The sequence below is a fragment of the Sorex araneus genome, chromosome 8 (genome assembly GCF_027595985.1).
Source record: "Sorex araneus isolate mSorAra2 chromosome 8, mSorAra2.pri, whole genome shotgun sequence".
NCBI classification, from domain to species: Eukaryota; Metazoa; Chordata; class Mammalia; order Eulipotyphla; family Soricidae; genus Sorex; species Sorex araneus.
The window spans coordinates 66,284,296-66,310,472 of NC_073309.1; the positions used below are offsets into that span (position 1 = coordinate 66,284,296).

Genomic DNA, 26,177 nt, shown 5'->3' on the forward strand with positions numbered 1-26,177 from the left:
TATTTCTTTTTGCATCTGACGTTTAACAAAGCATACTTCCTTCTATCAGCCCATATCGTTGCAAATGGCAGGATTTCATCATTTTTAAAAAGTGTGTGTGTATTTGTATATGTACATAACTTTTTGTAATATCTGCGGAAAGGCGGAAAGGTTGTTTCCAGCTCGTCTTTACTGTAATTGTGCTCCAATAAACATGGAGATGCCTAATCTTCGTACTAGAAATTTTGTATTTTTCAGTATTTCAGAATTGAAAATAACTGAATATATAAAGCATCTGTTTAGTTTTTATAGGGGTCATGCTCAGTGGTGCTGTGGGGTGATTCTCGGTCTGTCCAGTGCCAAGGTCAGTGCTGTGCTACTCGGCCTGTGCACTACTGGTTATCGCCAGGGCCATCCAGTGGTAATGGGGCACATGCAGGCCCAACCCAGTGGTGCTTGGGGTCACGTGGTAACCAGGATCAAATTCAAAATCTCACATGTGCCAGGCATGTGTTACAATCATCTAACCGACATTCCCAGTTCTCTGTTCAGTGAGTGTTTGACTAGGAAGCACAGAAAAAGTTGTCCATCACTTCTCTTTTAGGAAAATACAAACCCAAACAAAAGTGAGGGTCACCTCACCCCTATAAAAATGGCTAGCATTCAGAAATAAAAGAATGTGTGCTAAGAGGAGGTGGAGGCCAGGGAATCATTATTCACAGTTGGTGGGAAAGTGTCTTGATACAGCCATTAAGGAAAACACTGTGACTACGGATCATAATTTTCTTTAAAGGTTTGTGCTGCCAGTAAAGAAAAGAACAAACCACAGCCAGTTGTTGCGTATTAAACTTCTTATTAAAACCGAGTCTTTACAATATATGTAAAATGACATGTTCCATAGACATTGAAAAAAAACCAACCTTCTATATGAAAGTATTGGCACAAAACTTTAAGAAAACAATTAAAACTAAAATAGGTTTAGTTTATATATCTATCTCTTTATATAGGTATATAGCTATGTGACAATAATCTGGAATACCTGAGTTTCAAGATGTTGGTTTTCCAAATAGTTGCAAAACATTTCATCTACAGAATCAAGGACACAGTTCGTTCAAAAAAAATAACTTTGGTTAATAGATGCTTTTCTCCAAAGATCACACACAAGTCCTTAATAGGATTAAGGTTTATCTTCAGAGGCTTCTTCCATGTGGAGGTTGGTCTGTGAGGAAAGAAAGGATTCCCACGTAGCAAGGCACTGAATAAAGGAAACACACCATGAGATCAATAATAATCCACTTTCAGCGTTAGAATATTACTACATCATTAAATAGCTGTACTTTGATCAAGCTGCCCTTCCCCTCTCTCCTGTCAGTTGCCAGGGTCCTTGACATTTTCTACATGTTTTAACTGTGAATGATAAATACTATTGCTAAACAGGGGCGGAGACAAAGATTCAAAGATAACATGGGCTAGCATCCACAGTCCGAGGAGAAGACAGCACTAAGACAGAGAGAAAGACCACCTGCATTTAAGGAAGCTGGTGTCAGATGTCAGCCCAAATGGTAAGACAAAGGTACCTTCTCATTCAAATCTGAATTTCCTCTATTATAGTGTCCTCAGTTGTAAATTAAGTGCATGAGAGTACTTACCATTAGAGTGATGTGAAAACGAAATTTACAAAATAAATACAAACAATCATGCAAAATACCACAAAATAAGACCACAATTAAAAAAGAAAATAGTAGGCTGGGGAAGTGGTTCAGTAGCTCATACCTAGTGTGAATGGCATCTGGCTTTGATCTCTGGCACCACACACACACACACACACACACACACACACACACACACACACACACATTTGTACTATGAAGATCTGTTGTGCCCACGTAGTGAGTATTCATTAGGAATGTGTGGGAACAAAGGTAGATCAGGAGGAACTGAGAATAGTGAAGACAGGTGTGCAAAAATGTGACCTGTTTTATGATTCTGTTTAGGACAGATCCTACTGGCCAGGTCTCAGTTATATGTATGAAGTTTATCTTAAAAGATAATGATAACAGCTCATATGTTATAAATAGAGGAAGAAAGATATAAATCACAAGATATCTTGTTTGAAATAATGTGTTCAAGAAGAGAGCAGAGCAACATTTTTTCAGTGGTGAAAGAAAGCAAAGACTTGGTAAGTGCATGGGCAATATATAAATAAATATATATTTTTATTATTTAAAACTATCTAAGATATAACTGGCTACTTAATATATAATAATAGTAACAAGAGCTTGTTACTATTTTGCATGCTTATACACACATACAAAGGCAATTTGTGTGGCTAAAATATATATATTTATACATGGCTGAATATATACATATATTTAGCCATTTAATATGGCTAAAATATGAAGCAAAAATAATATAAAGGCATAAGAAATAAAACAATTTAATTGTAAGTTTCTAAATGGTAAGTGATATAGCATATTATTTGAAGACAGACTGAAAGAATATACACTGAACCATTGAAAGTGACCGTCAAACTAATAAAACCAAGTTATACCTAATATACTGACAAAAAGATCTCATGAACTTTGCAAAGTTATCATTCAAAAGCTAGCAAAATGAGAAATAAGGGGTGGCAGAGGGGAAATATTTAGAATACATAGTAAGCTAACAGACTCAAATATAAGAATATCAATTCTAAATGTAAAGGTTACAACAAACCAATGTACATATTAAATTATATTTATTGCAATATAAATATTCTAGAAAAAGACATGGATTAAATTAAAAGACCCTTTTTATGCTCATTTATACAACATTATACTTTAAGTATCAAGCGACACTAATAAACTAGGATGATAAAAATATATACTGTGGGACCCTCTGCGCCTAAAGACTTTGATTCCAGAGACCTAACACATTTGGGCATCCAGCGCAGCTTCTTACAGCAATGCACTGGGACTGTGAGATGGGCTATGCAATTTCTGGCAGAATTTTCCCTGAACTTTATACAGAAATCCAAAACCGTGCGGCCGTGCAACTTAACATCTCTTAATTGTCAGCAATGTGAAACGGTTCCTTTTTAGCAGGTCTGACTTGGGGGGAAACTCCAAATAATAACAGTGAGTTTTTTGTAGAAATATTGAAGGTAATCCAAGTAGCAGCCATTTCTCTGGACTGTGAACTAAGCAAAAGCCCCACGCCGGCTGAGAAGAGGAAATATTCCTCTTTCCCGGTTGTTTCCCATTTTCAGGGAGAAGCGCGGCGTGGCGTCCACCATACTATGAGGTGTGGGAAGGGGGATGAGGGAAAAAAAAAAAGGAAAAGGAAAAAGGGAAAAAAAAAGAGTTATGTACTTGGAGCAGTGGGGCTACATATCTCTTCATTCTCAGCAATGGAAAACTAATTATCAAATGCTTCCTTGGTAGTAGGGCTGTCTTTCTTGGGGGGAAACTCCAACAACAATAGTGAGTTTTGTGTTGAAATATGGAATGTAATCAAGGTAAAGAGAAAATGAAGTGAAATTCATCAGTTATGCAGTTGGGGGTGGGGGGCGGGGGTGGGAGGTATACTGGGGTATTTGGTGGTGGAATATGGGCACTGGTGAAGGGATGGGTGTTTGAATATTGTATAACTGAGACATAAACCTGAGAACTTTGTAACTTTCCACATGGTGATTCAATAAATATATATATATATATACATATGTATATGTGTGTGTATATATATATATATATATATACACCATGCTATGCTTGTGCAAAGAAAGCTAAAGCAGCAACCTTAATATCAAAGTATATCAGGGCAGATTATTATCAGAGATAAAAGTCATTTCATAATGATAAGGCAGCCAATTCATCTTGAGAACACAATTTACAATGCTATTACATTGAATGAGTTTCAAAACACATGAAACACAAATTGAAATACAGGAAGAAAGAAAAATCCACTATTATAATTAATTTTGATCCACCTGTCTAAAAATTAATAGAACATTTGGACATACAATCATCAAAGATAAAGCAAATTTGAACACTACTATCAATTAAATTTACTTAGTTGATATCTACAGAATAAAGGAAATATTTTTTATGTACACACATACAATTTACCATAACAAATTATACTTTAAGTTTTATCTTAATAAAATTTAAAGTGACTCAAAGTTTTTTCTCCAAATATCCTGTAATCAAATTAGAACTCAACAAGAAAAAGATCAATGAACAATTGCAAAATATGTGAAATTCAAACAGGATACACATATAAATAAGTCTTTGTGTCAAAAAAATAACTCATATGGAAGTTGAGGGTGTATTTTGAACAAAATAAAAATAGGAACACAACATATCAGAAATTTGTAATAAAACAGTAGATGGAGAGAAATTTATAGCACCAAATGCCTAATCCCTTAAAAACTGAAAAAAGCCATAGCCATCATTGCCAGGTATGACCCCTCCCAACATCTTACAAAACTGAGAAAGGACAAATGAAATTCAAAGTAAGCTGAAAAAAAACATACAGATTGAAGAACATTCTAGAGGGGCTGGATAGCACAGGCAGGCAAGGCATTTGCTTTGCACTTGTGTTTGGTCCTTGGGCTCAAACCCCATTTGGTCCCTCGAGTGTGGCCACTAAACAAATATGCACTCCAGCACTGTTGTCCCCATTGTTCATCAATTTGCTGGAGCGGGCACCAGTAACATCTTCATTGTGAGACTTGTTACTGGAGCTTGCCAGGCTCTGCTGTGAGGGCAGAATACTCTCAGTAGCTTGCCAGGCTCTCCTAGAGGGGTGGAGGAATTGAACTTGGGTCGGCTGCATGCAAGGCAAACGCCCTACCCACTGTGCTATAGCTCCACAAATAAAAAATCCTAATGAATTTAAAATAGTCTCTTTTTAAAAGATTAATCACAAAAACAAGAGAGAACACAAAAATCAACTGTTAGGAATGAATCATTTCAGATCACATTGATTGAAAAAATGTAGAAAATTTATGAAGAACTTTATACAGTAGTATTCAAAAACCTTAAAAGAAATGAACCAATTCTGTAGAAGACATGCACGACCAAAACTTACTCCAGAATAAATAAGTTAAATGAATTCGAATATGAATTGAATATCATCCCACCAAGAAATCTCCAGGTTCAACTGTCTTCACTGTTGAATTCTGTCAAACACTTAAAAAATAAATCTTAACTCTACACAAAGTCTTCCAAAAAATTAAAGACACAAACATACTTGTAAACTTGACAAAAGCAAAGATATTACAAAAGAAAACTATAGGACAATGTTCCTCATAAATATGAAAGCAAAAGTTTACAACTTTTAGCAATTTTTTTATTGTTGATCAAAATCAACAATCTACACAGCATGATAAAATAAGGCTTACCCCAGGAATATAAGACTAGATTAACTTTAGGACCTCAATATAACCGAATATATTATATAGTATCTTATTCAAAATGGCTGGAGCAACAGCACAGCGAGTAGGGCATTTGCCTTGCACGTGGCGGACCCGGATTCGATTCCTCCTTCCCTCTTGGAGAGCCTGGCAAGCTACCTAGAGTATCCCGCTCGCACAGCAGAGCCTGGCAAGCTCCCTATGGCATATTTGATATGCCAAAAACAGTAGCAACAAGTCTCACAATGGAGACGTTACTGGTGCCCCCTCAAGCAAATCGATGAACAACGGGACGACAGTGCTACAGTGCTACAGTGTTATTTAAAATATCTCAAAATACAGAAAAGACATTTTCAAATTACAGTGTGGATTTCTGATGAAAAATATTACCAGCTAATCTGGAATGTAAGAGAACTTCCATAATCTGAAGAACTTTTACTAAACACCTATAGCTAACACCATATACAGATACTGTAAATATCAGCTGATATTTGTATTTCAAGATTTTGTTATCAAGAAAATAAACTATAGAATAGTTTCCTAGATTTAATTCTTTTACCAAATAGTGATACTAAAGAAGGAAATATAAAAATTAAATTAAACTTTAAAATTATCCACAGTTAAAGAAATTAACTGGGGTTGAAGGGTTGATAGTAAGGGAATAGAATCATATTTCACACTGGAGGAAGGCTGCAAGAAGCATTCTACTATAGCTCTCTGGCCTCAGCACTGCAAATCTACACACAATCGCCTATCTGGTAATCCTGAAGTGTGGCCTATAGCAATTACTGGATTCAGGAGATAGCCTATCTTTTCCACAACACTGTCAAGCTATCACTTAAGTAAACTTCTGAACATCCTCAAGATAAAAATTCAAACTGAAATTCTAAGCAGGCTACTTACTTAACACTCTGCCAGATAAGCAATCTAAATTGCACCCAACATTGCATTTATTCCTCACGTGAATAAACTTCCCTGGTTATCCTATTTCTGTGTCACCTCCCTAGTTTAATAAGCATTTAAGGAAGATATTCAGTAGCCATTCCTGATGATTAGTGTTACGCATGAACATTTTCATTTCTGAAATGTATACTATAAGTCAAACAACAGTTTCAATAGAACAGTAGGAAATTATCTGACCATCTGAAAAATGTTTTCGATTAGGACTATAGGCCATTAGCATCAAATGACAACTGAAATAATAAGACAACTGCCATATAATGAGAAAAATACTTGGTCAGGCATTTTATTTTTTTTTTTTTAAGTGGCAGTACTGTTTAAGTTCTGTTTAAGGGGAGGTGCCTGGCAGTAGCTATCAATTTTCACTACTTGAGGTCAAAATCTGAACATCTGTGTCCATTACAACAGGGCTTGGGAGCTACTCCTGGCATCATGTTTGGGGTCACTCCCAGCCATACTTAGGGAACCACGTGTTGCTGGAGATCCCTGATCCTGTATGCAAAGCATGCACTCCGCCCACTAAACTATCTCAGTGGAAGGATGACCTGGGTTTAATCCTGGACACCACATATGGTCCCCCAGGTCTGCCATAAGTGATCTCTGAGCACAGAGCCAGGAATAAGACCTAAGCACAGCCGGATGAGCCCTCATAGAAAACATAAAACAAACAAAAAAACTTAAAAATGAAACTGGTTATTAGAATCCTTTAAATTTCTCTCTACTCTTGCTTTGAATGTGAAAAACTAAATAAAATATTAAGAAATGAACTGTTGATACTACATAGTTCCACAATTTAACTGAGGATGTCCAGAATTTGGGACAACTAAAGGATATCAAGAATCATCAAAGCAAAACAAAAGAAATCAAATCCTAAGATGGCTGACATTTATTTACAACAATAACATATTTTTCAAAAGATATTTCTACTTAGGACTTATTTACAGCTTATTTAAAGCACAACCTTACAAAATTATATGTGTCCCTGTATCCGTCACTGGTACCACATGTCACCACAAGCACTGCTGGGTATGTCTTCTCGCCATCCCCCAAATGTATTCCTATTTGTGATTTGGCTTCTAGACCCACCAAGTGATATTGTTTTGCTACTTTAAACCATTTCAATTACTGAAGCAAGCTAATATCTATTAGAGTTAAAGTAATAATAAAAAATACTCAGCAGCACTGTTGGGGTGACATTTAATAGTATTGGCCTATCAATCAACTCCAATTTTAGATTTTATTAGCATGAGAAAAACAACAGGGATTCCAATTTGTGCCCTAATATTCCATTCATATCAATCATTTGATAATGTGATAGATCAGTTAAGGATGCTGCTTCCTAGTGCCCCTAGTACTCTTCCCTCCCATGTTTCCTACTTCTCACTGCAGTAACAATCAAATATCAACAATCCAATAAAATGCTGTTCATCCTCTATGGCAGGATGCTGGCTGACTGGGAAACCAGTTTATCAAAAGCCTCTTTCATTAAGAATCCAGAGCATGTTTCCACAGGTAGCTCTAGTTTGCAGCCCACATCTCCAAACTGTAGCTTCTCTTTGAAGGGTGGAACTGAGAGGGAAAAAAAAAAGACAGAAACAAAGATGTAGGGGTAAGAAAGAGAGACAGGTCATCGGTCAGAAAAGAAGAAACCAGTGAAATGAGTCAGAAAGAGAGGGACAGACATGGAAAGACTGCACTCATTTGTGGAATATAAAGTAACAGAATGGGAGACTAACACCTAAGGATAGTAGAGATAAGGACCAGGAGGACTATTCCACAGCTTGGAAGCCGGCCTCACATGCTGGGGGAAAAAGAAGCTCAGATAGAGAGGGGATCACCAAGTAAAGGGTGCTAGGGGGGCCCGCTCGGGATGGGAGATGCAGACTGAAAGTAGATGGAACATGATGGCCACTTAATACCTCTACTTCAAACCACAACACCCAAAAGGAGAGAGAGAGAGAGAGTAAAAGGGAATGCCCTGCCACAGAGGTGGGGTGGGGGTAGTGGGAGGGATGCATGGACCATCAGTAGTGGAGAATGGGCACTGCTGGAGGGATGGGTACTCGACCATTGTATGACTAAAACACAAGCACAAAAGTTTGTAAGTCTGTAACTGTACCTCACGGTGATTCACTAATAAAAAACAAGAAAGAAAGAAAGAAAGAAAGAAAGAAAGAAAGAAAGAAAGAAAGAAAGAGGAAGGAAGGAAGGAAGGAAGGAAGGAAGGAAGGAAGGAAGGAAGGAAGGAAGGAAGGAAGGAAGGAAGGAAGAAGAAAGAAAGAAAGAAAGAAAGAAAGAAAGAAAGAAAGAAAGAAAGAAAGAAAGAAAGAAAGAAAGAAAGAAAGAAAGAAAGAAAGAAAGAAAGAAAGAAGGAAAGAAACCATGTGCCTCGGTGTGGATAGAACTGGAGACTCACTTGGTGAGTGAAGTCAGTCAGGAGAGGGACAGATACAGAACATTCTCTCTCATATGCAGGGTATGAAGAAGCTGAGGAAAGGAGCAACTTAACTAGAGAGCTGATGTACACAACTGAGCTGACCCAGGGGAAGGTGTCCGATTGGAGGAGTCCTTAAGACAGGGGTGGAAGGTCTAGGGTACTCGTAGGTGTCGGAACTATTATTAACAGTATTCTAAACCATGCTGGTGCTGCAAGAAAAATGGGGGGGTGGCAATTATATACTCAAAGTACCAAAGAAAATTTTCTGTTCTTTTCTATCTTTTTGGGTTACACCTGGTGATGCTCAGGAATTACTTCTTGGTCTACATTCAGGAATTTTGGAATTTCTCCTGGTGGGGCTGGGGACTACCGGGCCAGCTTGGTCAAGACACATGCCCTACCCACTGTACTATCACTCCAGCCCACGAAGAAGAAATTTTCTATTTAAAAAGACAAGAACAAACAAACAAACAAAAAGCTGAAGGGTTGCTAGGGCAAGCAGACCAAAAGGTAAATAAAAGCTCTTTTGTCACTGCACACAAATGTAAATCTTTCTCAAATACAAATGCTTGGCAATTTAAGTTTCAATGCCAACACTTTTTAAAAGTAAATCCTTGCTCCTTGGGCAAAGTTGCTGGGACACTTTGCCATCAGGAAAAATAAACCTATTTAATTCTCATAATTAGTTAGTAAGCTCACAACAGATGTGAACAAGTTTTTAAACAATGAACGAAATGATGACAAAATAATGTTTCTACAGATATAACTCCCAATGTAAGTTTCTGCATTTAAGAGTTACTATTTTTTCAACTTGGTGGAGTAGAGAAAGGTTGGGTCCTGTTCTATGACTTCAGGGAAATTTCTTCTTTCCGAACCTCTAGCTCAACCAAAATAAGGAAATAAATTGTGAGTGCCATCAGTTTGCACCTTAGACCTGCTAAAGAGGGTTTCCCGGAATTAATTACAACCATAAGAAGCTGACAAGTGATCGTTGTCAAAATATATTATTTGTAATTTGCCTTGTTCAGCTTGGCTTGATAAAGAGCAGAACTTCGGTAAACCTCATATTTTTATCTCTCTCCTCAATATTTGATACTTAAAAGATAATTATCAATATAAATACCATTTGATATCTGTAAAACAATAAAAATATAGATAAAATTATGAAATGAAATTCATAAGCTAAGAAATATTTTTCAGTCATTACTATTAGTAATAGTAATTACTAATAACCCTCCTAGTCCATACTATGGAAACCTTTTTATGTTCTAGATGTTAGCTTAGTAACTTTACATAGATTTTATTTATTTATTTGTACACAACTATTAAGTAGTCTTGCAATATATTTTCTAAATTGCAATCAGGTCCAAATATAATAAGCAACAGCCTAAAGAGTAAGGTACTTGTGATTCATGGAAAAATAATTTTAAGTATGAAAGTTTCCAAAAAACATTTTTACTGACTTACTAGGACTACTTAATTTTGCTTCCAGGAATTTTATTTATTCCATTTAATATATCTAAAACATAAATATTTTAATATCATTTAATCTGTGATATAGGTGCTATTATTTTTTAATAATTTATAAATTAATATATTAAGATTCACTAAAATATATACTTCATTTTCCACATATATGATAAGCCAACGTTATGTTTGGTATCTCCAATTCTCTTCATGGAAACAGCTAGCCAAAAATTTAGTTTGTCCCAATTAAACAAGGTCAAATTAATTAGATATTACCTATATTATATCTATGAAAATATTATTTGTAAATTTGCCTTGCTCAGCGTGGCTCGATAAAGGGCAGAACTTCAGTAAACCTAACATTTTTGTGTGTGTGTGCTCAATTACACAATTTTATAGAAAATAAATAAAAACAAATTTGGTTAAAATAATAACAATGATGCATATTATTATAAAGTATAATAAAAATAATCCTCATCATGGACATTTTGTAATATAGTATATTAAATATAGAATCTCTTACTAAGAATTTCTTACTAAGAAATTCCCATAATAGATGCACTTTCACTGTTGGTGGGAATGTCGACTGGTCCAGCCTTTCTGGAAAACAATATGGTCAGTCCTTCAAAAACTACAAATTGAGCTTCCATATGACCCCGCAATACCACTTCTGGGAACATATCCCAAGGATGCAAAAAAGCACAGTAGAAATGACATCTGTACCTATATATTCATTGCAGCACTGTTCATAATAGCCAAAATCTCAAAACAACCATAGTGCCCTAAAACAGATGACTGGATAAAGAAACTTTGGTACAGCTACACAATGGAATACTATGCAACTGTTAGGAGAGACGAAGTCATGAAATTTGCTTATAAATGGAGAGACATGGAGAGGATCATGCTAAGTGAAATGAGTCAGAAAAAGAGGGACAGACATAGAAAGACTGTACTCATTTGTGGCTTATAAAATAATATCACATGAGGCTGACACCCAAGGACAGTAGATACAAAGGCCAGGAGGATTTCCCTATAGCTGGAAGCCTGCTTCATGAGTGGAGGGGAGAAGGCAAATGAAATAGAGAAGGGATCACTAAGGAAATGATGGCTGGGGGAATCGGTCGGGATGAGAGATGTATGCCGAAAGTAGATAATGGACCAAACATGATGACCTCTCAGTGTCTGTGTTGCAAGCCATAATGCCCAAAAATAGAGAGAGAGTATGGGGAATATTGTCTGCCATACAGGCAGGGGGAGGGTGGGAAAGGGGGGGTACACCCGGGATATTGGTGGTGGGGAATTGCACTGGTGGAGGGATGGGTGTTTGATCATTGTGAGATTGTAACCCAAACATGAAAGCTTGTAACTGTCTCACGGTTGTTTAATAAAATAAAAATAACAATAACAATAATAATAATAATAATAATAATAAGGAATTAGAAAGAAATCATCTAAAAGCAGAAATTCCCATGGGGGCTGGAGCACAGCGGGTAGGGCATATGCGGCTGACCAGGGTTCAATTCCCAGCATCCCATACGGTCCCCTGAGCACTGCCAGGGGTAATTCCTGAGTGCAGAGCCAGGAGTGACCCCTGTGCATTGCCTGGTGTGACCCAAAAAGCAAAAAAAAAAAAAAAAAATGCAGAAATTCCCATATTAAGTCAAAGGTTAGTTTTTCCTACAACACTAAAAGTACCTTTTAGAAAGTATCATGATAATATCATCTCAGTAAATTAGAGATTAGAAATATGAGTAGGGTTTCTCCAAATAAGAATGGCATTGGATATAGCTTGTGGGCAATAAACTTAGCCACAAACAATATCACCTATATTTGAGGTAACAATAGCTAGTATCTCTACACAGGACAAATATCACTGCAAAATGAATTCCATTATAAAAATTGTAGGCCAGGCCTACAATTTTAGCAACACTTTTAGCAATTACTGTTTATTATCTAACCCTAAATTTAAAGCAATAGCAAAAAAATTTCAGGAGATTATTATTATTTTTTGAAATTCTGAAATGTAATCAATCCAGAAAGATATTTGAGCTATAGTTGCTAGTAGCTAAAAATTTCTTTTTTCACTTTCATTTTTTGGAAAGTTTAAATTCATTATCAAAGAATCAATGGCCAACTTGTAATGTCAGAAATTATTGATAACAAAAAGCCCCCAAGATTTAAGATTCCTCCCTAAAGGGTTTTATATCTCTCTCAAGATTGTAAGCAGTAAGTTTACACACAGAATACTAGACTGCACGTTCACACAAAGGCACTCATTAGCCACAAACGCCATCTTGTGGTCCATTTTTAAATTATTTTGTAGTATTAACCAGTAGATCTCTAATTCGAGATCATCTAAAAATGGGGCTTTGGATATAATAATTTATTTCATTTCTCTCTCCTTTTAACAATTTGGAAATTTGTGGCTACAAAACACTGAACACAATTGGAATATTTATTTGAAGGATCACTCTATCAGTCATCCCAAAATCCAAAATTTGAAGTCCTATCTTTTAAACTAATCCACCCCCCACCCCGCCCCCGCACTGTACCACCCTTACTTTTGACTTAGAACAGGCAATTATATGAAGCTCAGTACTAAATACTTCAAACATCAAGGCTATCTACATTTGCTTGACCTTATTTTGAAAGTACAGTAAAGGGACCAGAGAGGTAGCTGAACAGGTTGAGAGCTTGCTTTGCATGAAGGAAGCCAGGGTCCAATCCCTGGCACTGCATGTTCTTTAGTTCAACTCAAGCTCAGTCTTCTGAGCACCCAAGGTGTGGCCCCCAAAGTCAAACATCAAAGTAAAACAAAGCATAAAGAACACTTTGACTCCTGTATTGTTAGAAACTCCAATTAGGATATTTAAGTACATTATTTTTCAATAGGAGTCGCTCCTAGCAGAGAGGGTGGTGAGGGCTGCTGTGATACCTGGTGGTGCCCAGTCTGGGGGTACAGGCTCAGAATGTGGCACTTGCACCCAGGAGTCAGTGCACTGTTTGAAAGTTTTGCATTTTTCTCATTTTCTTCTCTTGAAGACTTTTAAGAAGGGTATGTAAACAGGAAGCACAGGAGAAGAGTGGAAATGCTACTATCTCTATTTGATTTTTAAATGAATGCAGGCGGGGATCAGAGATAATACAGGGGTAAGGAGCTTGTCTTGCATCCCTCAATACCTCGTATGTCATCCTGAATCCACCAGGAGTGATCCCAGAGCATGGAGTCAGGAGTAAGCCCTGTGCACTGCTGGGAGGGACTCCAAAATCCAAATCAATCAATCAATAATGAAATAAAACAAGTGCAGGTATCCTGATATTCAACTTCAGAGTTCTTTTATGACTGAACTATTTTAAGATGCTCTTGCAGATAGGGCATGCATGTACTTGTACATATTTTATATCACTTCTTCTTTTTTCTCCATTTCCTTTTACAGGATTTATTCTGTTGGTCTTTGCATACAGCTATCATTTATAAAGCACAATAAGATGAAAGTTCTTGGTTCAGAAACTACAGATTTTATGCTATTTCATTCTCCATGTATATCTCTGAATACATCCCTTACTGACTACAGAAAAACTTCTTTAGTCCCAAGTGTGAGAGAGGCACACGCTATCCAGTGCAATGGTATCACACTTAATTTTAGAGTCAAATTCAATTCCTTTCTTTTCTTCTCTTTTTGGTTTTCCAGGCACACCCAGCAATGTTCAGACTTACTCCTGGCTCTATGTTTATGGGCAATTCCGGATGGTGCTCAAGTGATCACATGCAGTGCCAGGTATCAAACTGGGTAGTCTAAGTGCAAGGCAATTGTCCTACATCCTATACTATCTCGCTGCCTCCTGCTCAAACTTAACACTTTCTATACAAATCATTGAGAAATAATGGCATTGCAATCTACAAAATACTGGTGAAAAAAATTCCTTATACATTTTAAAGAAAGCAGAAACTTGGAAAATAAGAAAAATGTTAAATACTTAACATAAACCATAATAAAAGCTGATTACAGCTGAACAGGAGGAAATAGGAACTGTAGGTGTGCCTTTAAAGTATGCAGTTCAGGACTGAAATAATCACTTAAAACAATAGAATAATTACAAAATACTTCATATTCTAAAACTGATCAACATTTGGTTTTAAGGTCTTCTTAGAAGCAAATAAAAATCATAACCTGTTGCCTGAATTTAATTTTGTAACATTCTTTATGTTAAATAAACTATGCATTTTTAGGTGTTAATCACTGTCATCCCATTGCTCATCGATTTGTTCGAGCGGGCACGAGTAACGTCTCTCATTGTGAGACTTGTTGTTACTGTCTTTGGCATATCCAATATACCAATGGTAGCTTGCCAGGCTCTGCTGTGCGGGCTCGATACTCTCGGTAGCTTACCGGACTCTCTGAGAGGGGCAGAGGAATCAAACACGGGTCGGCTGCGTGAAAGGCGAACGCCCTACCGCTGTGCTATCGCTCCAGCTCTTAGGTGTTAATACACTACCTATATTCATTGTAAGAGATGAACAGAGGTCAAGACAATAGAAGGAACTTTATTTAGAGCAATGTTTGCCAACCTATCTGTGTCAAAGAACTTTTTTTCCCTTCCAATCCACTAGGAATGATCCTAGTGAGCCTGACTACTGTGAACTTCCACATGAAACCACTACAAAACCCAAATAGTACCACAATTGACTTCTATTGTATTCAACAACTCAACACAAGATTTACTAACCACTTGCCTAGATGATCTATGTTTAATTGCTATACACTATTTTAATTGCTTATTTTCAACTTTTGAATGCATCCCAACAATCTGTGGTAGACCGCTTATGAACTAAGCATCAGTCCACACTCTGAGTAGAACTGATTCATGGATTTGTCCAGTATTTCCCAAACTGGGAGCCATGATATGGAAATAGTGCAGAAGAAATGCTGTTGTGCTCAAGAAAATCACTATTCTTTTAGAATGATAAGCCATGGAGCCACCCAAAGATGCTGAGAAAGTCTTTAGTAAATGAATCTCTTTAACTTGAATATAAACACTTGATTTCAAAATCCTTTAAGATCAAGACCCATTAGCATGAGAAAAAGACTACTAAACAAAGACTTCTCTAACATTCACTAACAGTTCTATGAGTTGCTGTTCGTTTTCTTGGGGGAGGGTGCACGCCTGTCCTGCTAGAGGCTATTCCTGGATCGGTGCTCTGAAAAGGCTTCTGTCAGTGCTCAAAGACTATGGGCACTTGAGAATAGAGAACAGTAAGGCAGGTGAGACACTTGCCTTGCATGTGAGCAACCTGGGTTCAATCCCTGGTACCACATCTGTCCCCTGAGCACTGCCAGGAAGATACTTGAGCACTGAGCTAGGAATAAACCTTGAGCAGAGCAGACAGAAGAGGGTGTTTGTGTGGAAAATCATAGGCAGACCCCACGTTGGGGTGGGACGCATGCAAAGCAAGCACCTTGCCTCCTGTATTATCTCACTGGCCCTGATAAACAAAACTGTGCAGAGACATTAGCTGTATTATTTCAGTATTATATTCACTCAGGCACTTATCTTTTTATTTATCAAATTAAAATTAAATTTTCAAGAATATCCTTCACATGTAGTACTCTTCAAGGTTTCAAATCTCTCCACCATCATAGACTTTTTAACTGAAATCATACCATTATGACCAATAACAAAAATTTACTCTTATATAAATACTAGGCACAATTAGCATGCTGTTTAAACCATAACACCCAAAGGGAGAGAGAGAGTAAAAGAATATGCATGCCTCAGAGGGGTGGGGCTGGTGGGTGGTGGGAGTGATACTGGGATCACTGGTGATGGAGAATGGGCACTGGTGGAAAGATGGGTACTCGATCAGTGTATGACTGAAACATAATCACGAAAGTATGTAAGCCTGTAACTGTACCTCATGGTGATTCATTAAAAATAAAAATAAAGTTAAACAAACAAACAAACAAACAAACAAACAAAAACCAATTAGGATGCTGTTTGAAAATATCCAGGAATTTTATTCAATGACATAGTTTATAGTTTTAGTTTTCCTTCACAGTTTAGGAGGAAATAACTTTGCTATGTCAATATGCTTTGAAATTATTTACCCATATTCAATGAGATTTTTGCCTTTATTATTTTCCTATCACTGTCATTTAAAGATAGGCTCAGTATATCTATTAACTGTGGTCATGACAGAACAGGAATAAACTTTTTAACTATTCAGTGTTTATTTAGAAATACCTATTTTATATCTAGTAAAATAGTTAGCTGTCTTCAAGTAAAGTAATGACACTTTAATGTGACAATAATTGGCGTCTAATAAGAATTACTTTATATTTTAAATATAAATTATATTTATAACCTCATTTTCCTCAGTTGGCTTGATATTTAAATTTTAAGTTTGAAGAAGTTGTGTTCATTTGACTTCATTAAAATTCCAAAATTGGCTAGTTCAAAGGAGACTGTCATGCAGGGTAACAGCTCAGGTTCGAAACCTGGTACCATACGGACCCCTGCACCCCCCTGCCCAGCACAGAGCCCCAACCATGACATTCAACTGTCCCATTGGGTTGGCCAGGAATCATAGGGAGTGCCACCTAGGACCCCTGGAGCACTACTGGGAGGACAGTAGCCTCTCTGTGCTCCCCTAAAAAAAGCCCAATCTATGTTCATGAAAGGAGCCAGGGAGATTGCTCCAAATCTGGAAAACATGTTTTACACATAAAGATTCCAGGTTTGATCCCCAGCAAAGTCCCTTAAGCATCAGTAGGGGTGGCCTTGAGCAAGGAACATCTCCTGAGCACTGCATGGTGATAGAAAACAGAGTGTTTCCATTAGAATGTGACCAAACCTTAAAAGGGAATGGAGAGGTTTCTGGAACACTTCACTTCCGCCTATATCTGAGACATTGTGAAGTTAACAGTTAACAATAGATTGTTGCCATTTCCGGCCTCAGCCTGTGTGCTAATTAGGAAGGCTGATTACTAAGGGCTCCAACTTCCTGATTATGCTGGGACTCATGTGCCAAATTAGTTAAAAGTTATTCACTCAGGAGAAAACAACAAAGGGGTTCAAGGGGTCTTTTGAAGTTATAATAAAGAAAACCAATGATTTGCCCAAATGCATATAATAAAGATAAAGCAAGAAGAAGTGATGTATTTCTAGTAACATTTAAAACTATAATTAACTTTGTAAAAGAGTTAAAAGCATAACATACTCTATAAACTGCCTCAAAGAGCAAAATTTGCAATTGGCAATATGGCACAAAATGCTAATTTAACTATTTCTAAGAAAACAGCATTTTATATGAACCAAATTCAATTTCACAATGATAAAAATATATTATTTATGTGGAGGTGCAGTCAAAACCCAAACATTTCAGATGGAGTTCCAGGGAACTGCTAGGAGTCTTTTTTCTTTAAAAAATAAAAGCTCATGGGGGTATGGTGCCGCCAGCAGGTCAACCTGTACTTGCAGGACAAATGTACCAGCAGCCTGATGGTGCCTTCAGGCTTCCTATACCCCAAAACTGCCACTGTGCCTTTGGCCAGAGGTTTGCCAAGAAATGAAATGACTAAAAAGGTAGGTCTGTGAGAGCCATACCCACAAGCCACCTCTGGCTCAGCTATACACGCCCATTTATTGGCCATATTTCAGAGGCCATAGATAAATCTCTAAAGAGATCAAAAGCTGCAGTTAAGCTTGGACCCGAGAATGGCTGAACAGACCAGGGTAAGTCAGATGGGGGCAGGTTGGCCTGGTGCCGCCCAAACAGAGCCCCCAGCAGCTGCTTGCTTCCACAGTTCAAAATCACAGCCATACCCCTGGCCTGACTCCACCGTCTCAGGACGGACCTCACCAAAACATAATCTGCTGAAAATTCGGGTATGCGGGTTTTGTGACTGAAATCTCCAGGCATTCTCAGAGTTGGGATGGGCTACCTGCCCCCACTTCCCAATACACATGGAAGCACTAGCAATCACCCTCATGAACCAACTCCAGCGCCACCCTGTAAGCTCTAGACTGGCCTTCGTGCAGAGACCCATGAATAATTCTCGGAAGAAACAAAAGCTGCAGTTAATATTGGACCTGCACAAGGGTGAACAGACCGGGGCAAATCGAAGGGGGCCAGTTAGTCTGGGGCCCGCCCAAGTAGAGTTCCCGGCAGCTGCTTGCTCCCACGATCCTAAATCACTGCCATGTCCCTGGCCCGACTCCACCATCTGAGAACAGATCACACTGAGATATAATCTACTAAAAATAGTAGTCTGCGGGTTTTGTGACTGAAATCTCCAGATTTTGTCAGGGTCAGAATGAGCTGCCTCCCCCCACCTCCCTGTAATTCCCGAAGCCTCGGCAGTCACATCCACACCCCAAAGTGGCCACCCAATTGAAAAGCTACTCCAGCTTTACCGTCCTGACAAAAATACCAAATGCCCTGAACAAACACCATGACCTCTTAGCACCTGTATTGTAAACCATAATGCACAAAAGGAAACGGAGGCTGGGGGTGGGGGGTGAGGGGTTGGGGGGTGGTGGTAGGAAAATAGGACATTGGTGGTAAGAAATGCACACTGGTGGAGGGATGGGTGCTGGTTCACTGTATGACTGAAACCCAATTATGAACAGCTTTGTAATAGTCTATCTCACAAATATTCAATATAAATATTTTTTTTAAAAAAAAACAACAGAGTTCATGCCCAATTCAATCAGCTTAATTAATGGCTGAATAAATAGCAGTACTCCTACATCATAAACACATATCACTGTTTCACTGTCCTCCCACTGCTCATCGATTTGCTCTAATGGGCACCATTCTTCCCTGTCGCATTCAGAGTCAGGAGAATGAGGCCCATATTGAATATGCCACGGGTAGCTTACCAGGCTCTGCCATGCGAGATTATAAACAAATAATAATAATAATAATAATAATAAATAAAAGCTAAGGGCTGGAAAGATAGCATAGCAAGTATGGCATTGCCTTGGAAGTGACCCAGGTTTGATCCCTGGCATCCATATAGTCCCCAGAGCCTGCCAGAAGTAATAATAAATGTGTGCTAGTTGCCTTGCTCCTGCTAATATTTCTCAGTTTAATTTCCAGACCCAGCCAGGAGCCTAAGAGGGTCCTTGTATATGTCTTTCTCCCCTGCAAGTCCCAGGATTAACTTAACTCTCTCTCCACTCCTTTATCCTCTGGAAACAAACCTAAGATATGAGCATATTCTCTCTCACGTCCAGGCTTTTGTGTATGTTGTTTTCTCCCGGAGTCCTTCTCATATGTTTACATGGTTACTTCTTATGCATTATTCTGGTGTCCATTTAAACATATCTTCAAAAGAACATCCCTACATCCTTTTAGATTGTTAGATCTCACTGCAATGCATTTCTATTGTGAAACTTCAATAATATCAAATTCACATAAAATATCAGTGACCAAGACAAATGAATCTGACTCAAAGATGGGAAGCACGTGACTGGCATGTGTGGGACCCCAAGTTTGACTCATGGCACCCTAGAACCCTAATCCAAGTGTTACCAGGCACTAAATCTGCAGCCCAAAGTCTGCAGCCCAAAGTAGAGTATTTCCAGGGAGACCCTTGCCAGCATTATTCTATTAAAAAACACAAAAAGTTAAAAAATGACTAAACTGATAAAATGTTGGAAAAAAATATAAGAAAAGAACCTGAAATGCAACACAGCGACTTAGCTTTCTTTTTTCTGCACCTAGAGCAATTAAACAAAAACCCTGCTGTTACTATGAAACCTCACGCTCCTCTATCCTTTGAATAGTTATGGAAGAAAACAAGGCCTTAGGTGGTAGATTTTCTGCTCTTTGAGCCTTTGTTTCTTTCCTCGCAGTTGCTAACCAGTTACTGCAATAAAAATGGGAGACAAGAAAGAAGTGAGATAGAAAAATTGTTAGGAAGCATTACTGAGCACTTCTGGAGAGTTCAAATCCTAGGAGGAAAACAAACAAAAAAATCATGTCTTACAATTCCTTCCTACATGAAGCTCAGCACAAATTAGGGAATCTCACACTGTGTAGAAGAAATGCACGCCACTGCTCTCTATAAGCACATCTGTTTCAATGGACTAAGTTTAGTATGTTCCTGTTAACTAGCAACGAGTTTGACACTGCAATACTAATGCTGCTTTTGGTAGGACATTTGGTTCCTGGATTTAGGACATCTGGCTCCTCAATAGATTCTTTTAAAGAAAGACAGAAAGAAAAGAAAAGGAAACTTCTGAAAAAGAAACATCAAGAATTACCTGTTCATAATAGTGGATATTCTCCTCCGCCATGTCCGTAAATGCTGACTTGATATCATTTTGCATATTTTGTTTCCATCTTTCCCAATCTGCCTTCAGAGCGTTATTAGCACATTCCACTTTATCTTCAAGTTTTCCAATCTCTTCGGTAAGCTAAAGTCAATCATAAAGAGGAATATGTTGATCTATGTATTCTTCCCACTATTCAAACTCAAAAGTATTTAAGCCAAACTTTCTATCAAAATTCTTAAGAACCATTCTTTAAGGAAAGCTCATCAGTGTTGACTATGTGTACCAAGTAATGAAAGGAAGAAAAACACTAAATTCAGTCAGGAAGTTGTAGTTCCAAGGTCTGTAACCAATTTGCACTTGGCTAACTTTTTCAAACCCTTGGCTTCAGATTCACTGTTTACAAAACAAAGGAAAATTCAAATACAGGTTATTTTGAAATTCTTTTGTAACAATACAGAACCAATACTGTTTGTGATACTTACATTAAAAGAATATGGCTATGTGACAGTCTTCAACTGTTTTAAAAAACGCTCAATTAACTAACACACTGTAACACCCATTCAATCTATGTAGTCTAACTTGAAGCCCAGACATTTATCTTGCAAAATTTTAGTCAGAGACCTGAGAATAGAGAAAGGTTTATATCTCAAAACACGTGAGACATAGCCCATATGCCACAAAACAGGCTTGGTGTGATATATTTATACTATTAAATATAACTCCACCCAACCAAGAGATCTTTATGTATGGAACCCATCAATTTGTGTGATATTTTACATATTAATGCTCATGAGTGTTAATAGATACATGACCTTATATACAGTTATTCAAATATTTATTAAATGCCTTCTCTGATCCAGGCATTCCAGAACCAGGAGATTCTTAAGTAAAGAGAGCAGACAAAAATTTCTGTTCTTAGATGACTGGTTGAAGAAACTTTGGTACATCTATACAATGGAATACTATGCAGCTGTTAGAAAAGATGAAATCATGAACTTTGCATATAAGTGGATTAACATGGAAAGTATCATGCTAAGTGAAATGAGTAAGAAAGAGGGACAGACATAGAAAGATTGCACTCATCTGTGGAATATAAAATAACAGAGTAGGAGACTAACACCCAAGAATAGTAGGATATAATACCAGGAGGTTGGCTCCATGGCTTGGAAACTGACCTCACATGCTGGGGGAAAGGCAGCCCAGATAGAGAAGGGAACACCAAGTAAAATGTAATTGGAGATCCCGAGAGGGAAGGGAGATGCCTTGCTGAAAGTAGACTAGAGACTGAACACGATGGCCACCTAATACCCCTATCGCAAACCACAACACCCAAAAGGAGAGAGAACAAAATGAATACCCTGCCACAGAGGCAGGGTGGGGTTGGGGGGGATGGGATTGGAAGGTGGGAGGGATACTAGGTTCATTGGTGGTGTAGAATGGACACTGGTGGAAGGATGGGCTCTCGAACATTGTATGAGGGAAACACAAACATGAAAATGTGTAAATCTGTAACTGTATTCTCACGGAGATTCACTAATTAAAAAAAAAAAAGAAAAAAATTTTCTGTTCTTGTAAGAGCTTATATTCTACTGAGACAAACCCTCACAGACAGAAAAAAATATTAGCTATCCACTGAAAACAAATATTTATAAAAATGAAGAAGAAAAAACCAAATAGGGATGTTGAGCAGGATGCAATTCTAGATGGTTACTAGAGAGAACTGAAACAAGTGCCATTTTAATCAATATCCGAGGTAGTCAAGATGGTCAGCCAAGGGGTTACTGGTAAAAAGAAGAATTCCTGAGAAAAAAATGCAACAGCCTCAAGGAAGAATCATGCCTGGTGGTTCAAGAGAGCTTACAGCCCTTTAAAAAGGGAAGGTGGGCCAGAGGGATAGTGCGGTGGGCAGTCTTGCACCTTACCAACCTGAGACGGTCTCAGGAAAGACCACTAAGTTAGACAGTAAGTTAACCAGAATGTAGGTTTAACCAAATCTGAACCAAGCATACTATCTACAGCAAGGTTCATGTGCTTATTAATGAGATTCTCTGAAGGGATTTCAATCCAGAAAGATCTGAACACAAATGACAGTTCTCTCTCTCCAGTTTTAAAAAGGTCATTCGCTTATGGCTGCCCGCTACGAGATTAAGAAAATGTCCGTTTGTTCCTAGCTTGTTACAGGATTTTATACTTTTTCTTGAGTTAACATTTATTTGTATTTATTGCATTATATGAATGTCCTGTCTCATTTCAGGTGATTTTCCATCTATAGAGATTTCTATTATAATCTTTACTTATTAGTGCAGGACCTACAGTATTATCTACAATATGGTATTTTCTAATCCAAAGCAAATTTCCCTTTTTTTGTAGGAATAATAAAAGCAAGTAGCTTTTACCAAAGGGGGAAAAAATAGAAGATAATGAAAGAGACCATTATAGCTGGGTTATAGCTCAAAGAAGACCAGGGTGCATGCTCTGAGGATAGGAGTTCCTATTTCAATCCCAGGAAAACAACCTGGAGTGATCCCAAGGACTAACTGAGAAATAGTAGCTCCTGAGCACCACTGGATATGACCCTAAACCAAATTATAATAAATATATAACAATAAAGGGAAGCTTCACAAATTTGCATGTCATCCTTACGACTGGAGCACTGGAACGATAACACAGCGGGTAGGGTGTTTGCCTTGCATGCGGCCAACCCAGGTTCAATTCCTCCTCCCTCTCGTTGAGCCCAGCAAGCTACAGCAAAGCCTGGCAAGCTCCCCGTGGTGTATTCGATATGCCAAAAACAGTAACAAGTCTCACAGTGGAAACGTTACTGGTGCTCGCTCGAGCAAATTGATGAGCAATGGGATGACAGTGATACAGTGATATAACAATAGTAATAATAATAAAAGGGTTGTGGGTGAAACAAATGACACTTTTCTCAGCCTTCTGGTCAAGAATCTAAACAGTGTTGAGCTTGGCTGTGTTCAGACAACAAAATCCAGGAAGACAACGGAAACATTTTAGTGGAGGTGCTAGCCCTATCTTCATGCTGAGTAATGGTTTTTGTGCACCCCCTAAACCCCCAATCTTTATCACAGTTGTATCCAGATTTTATCTTTGTCCAGCCTTTTCCCTGTATGGTGTGGTTATCTATATCTTTATCTGTATCTCCTCTGACAGAGTCCTGGTGCGGTTAAGGTAGAGACCATTGTCATTACCAGAAATGAAGCAGCCTCCCCGGCTATTGCACTCCACTGTTACACTTGCTCTACTGGTTAAACCTGCTCCCCAACTTCTAATCCTCCACCCAAGGCTGTTTGTTGCAGTCAAGGAAAACAACATCAAATCCAGGTCTCTACCACAGGCCTTGGAGTGTTTGCTTCAGAATTGGAAATCATTATGCTGGAGCTCTCCAAGATCAAGGGGCCATTGTGTATCACCACTATTGTGTGACTTAAGTGTGACTGAAAATATATGAAGGAGCATCCTGATTTGAGAAATAGTAAAATGTGAAAATCTATGTCTCAGCATCAATAAAACGTTACTGTGCTTCCCATAGTTGTTTGAGCTTCTTTTCCCCCTGTGGAATTTTCCCACTCTCTCTGGGTTTCATCAGCCACATGTACTTTTGATTCCCCAAGAATAAATATCTGGTGCCATACCAATATTCTGTATTGCCAATGGGATGTGTACTACAGTTGTAAGATTGACTTTTTACTGTTTTATGTTCTTATTTTACTTTCAAACAGTTGTAGGGAAGAGTGAATTTGGGGAAATGGGCACGGGGGCGGGGGGGGGGGAAGAGATGTTGTAATGTTTATAGGAGAAAAACAGTATTTAACCTAAAATAGTCCAAAAGGCATGAGGACTTACAGACACAGGATCTTTCTAAAGAGACCAGAAGGCCACTGAGATGCAGAACGGTAGTTACCGGCCGAAAGGGCACTTGAGGAAAATTCAAAGACCATCTACACTCTCCAGCTTGCCAACTAGCCGGGCAACACACTTTTGAGGGGTAGCACTGCACTGTAGCACTGTTCATCGATTTGCTCGAGCGGGCACCAGTAAAGTCTCCATTATGAGACCTGTTGTTACTGTTGTTGGCATATCGAATACACCATGCAGAGCTTGCCAGACTCTGCTGTGAGGGCAAGATACTTTTGGTAGCTTGCCAGGCTCTCCAAGAGGGATGAAATAATCAAACCCGGGTCCGCGGCATGCAAGACAAACGCCCTCCCCGCTGTGCTATCGCCCAGTCCAACTTTGAGGGGTAGGCTAAGAAAACTGCACTGTATGTAAACTAAGCTGTGAGAGGAAAGGGCGCGCACCTCTCAGTGGGGTGTCCACTCTCCTACTGTAAGGCGATTCCACATTTGGGGAACACGCCTGCATCCCGGCCCATGAGGTGTACTCTCTTTAAGACAGGTAATCTCGAAATCTTAGGAATCTGAAGCAGTTCTACTTGGGATATGCATTTTGCATTTTGCTCCTTTTACCAGCAGAACACGGGGACTGAGTCTGGCAACAGGCTTGACTGACCTACGTTCAAGTATCTTTTCCAAATGACATACAATGGGTAAAACTGAAAAACCTGCTTCTTTCCTCCACGTACACCCTCAGTTTCCTTGTGTTGGTGTCTCTGCAATGACCTGGGGTGCAGCACAGGCATCCTTGTGGTAATCCCACAAAAGGCTGTGGTGCTCACACACATGTGACGAGGGGATTATACTCCTGACCACAGTGCTCACCCATCTTTTCTGTAGTTGCAGTGCTCCGAAGGAAATATACCCTTTTAGATGCAGTGCTCACATGCACACCCGCCTGGCTGCAGTGCAACCTGAAACTACCTTGGCATCAGGGATCGCAAGCAACGGAGTTACCAGAATCACATTTAACACCTGCAAGTAAATCCGTCTCAGGCTTGTACAGTGGGTATTTTCGCCACTGAAACATCTCCTGGCCCCCATACGCCTAGTTTCTCTATCCTTAACATGAATATGAATCTGCACATCTCATTGGGATTTTCATGAAAATTTTATGAGGCACTCAATATTAACTGTATTGTACAGTGCCGGATAATTTTATCCTAAGAACTAGCAAAATCATCATTAGTTTGTGAACTGAAGCTCACGGCCTCTCTTCTTCCAATATTTTGGTTTCTGAAATCTTTCCATTTTTCCTGCATCTAGGGGCCAAATCGATCTCTAGTACCATTTGTATTGTTTTATTTGCTTTCGGGCTACACTGGAAGTACCAGGACTTAACACTGGCTCTAGGTTAGGGGTCGCTCCTGGGACCACATGTGGTGCTGGTATTGAAAAAGAACTGAATTCCTACACGGTCTCTCTGGCCCATCCAGTACTACTTCTTAGTAAATTATCTGTGGAGAAATGAATGGATATTATTTATATTAATCATTTATCATTTTTATCACCATGCCCTTTGCTTTCTTTCGATGGTATCATCATTTTAATTGGGAAAGGATGAAAGAACTAGTAGTCATCTCCCCATACTGAATGATTTCTTCCCGTAATTTCAATTCAAAGAAACTGACAGAAACATTTGAGGTCAGAATGATATATAATATAGCTTCTAACAAGGTATTAAGGAAAAATCTTATGAGATGTTCATTTCCTTAGCTGTCAAAGGCTCTGAACATATACA

At 38.5% G+C, this 26,177-nt stretch overlaps 1 protein-coding gene across 1 annotated transcript in view; it reads right to left on the minus strand.

The window, feature by feature from the left end:
* Positions 1-436: 436 nt before the first annotated feature.
* The window catches only part of SNX7 (sorting nexin 7), a 108,564-nt gene continuing 82,823 nt past the window's right edge, over positions 437-26,177 (minus strand). The window contains exons 8-9 of the mRNA XM_055145770.1: positions 20,511-20,663; positions 437-1,234 (exon numbers count right to left, since the gene is read on the minus strand). Of these exons, the coding sequence (XP_055001745.1) occupies positions 1,157-1,234; positions 20,511-20,663 (231 nt within the window). The 3' untranslated portion in view covers positions 437-1,156. The remainder of the gene's footprint in view (positions 1,235-20,510; positions 20,664-26,177) is intronic.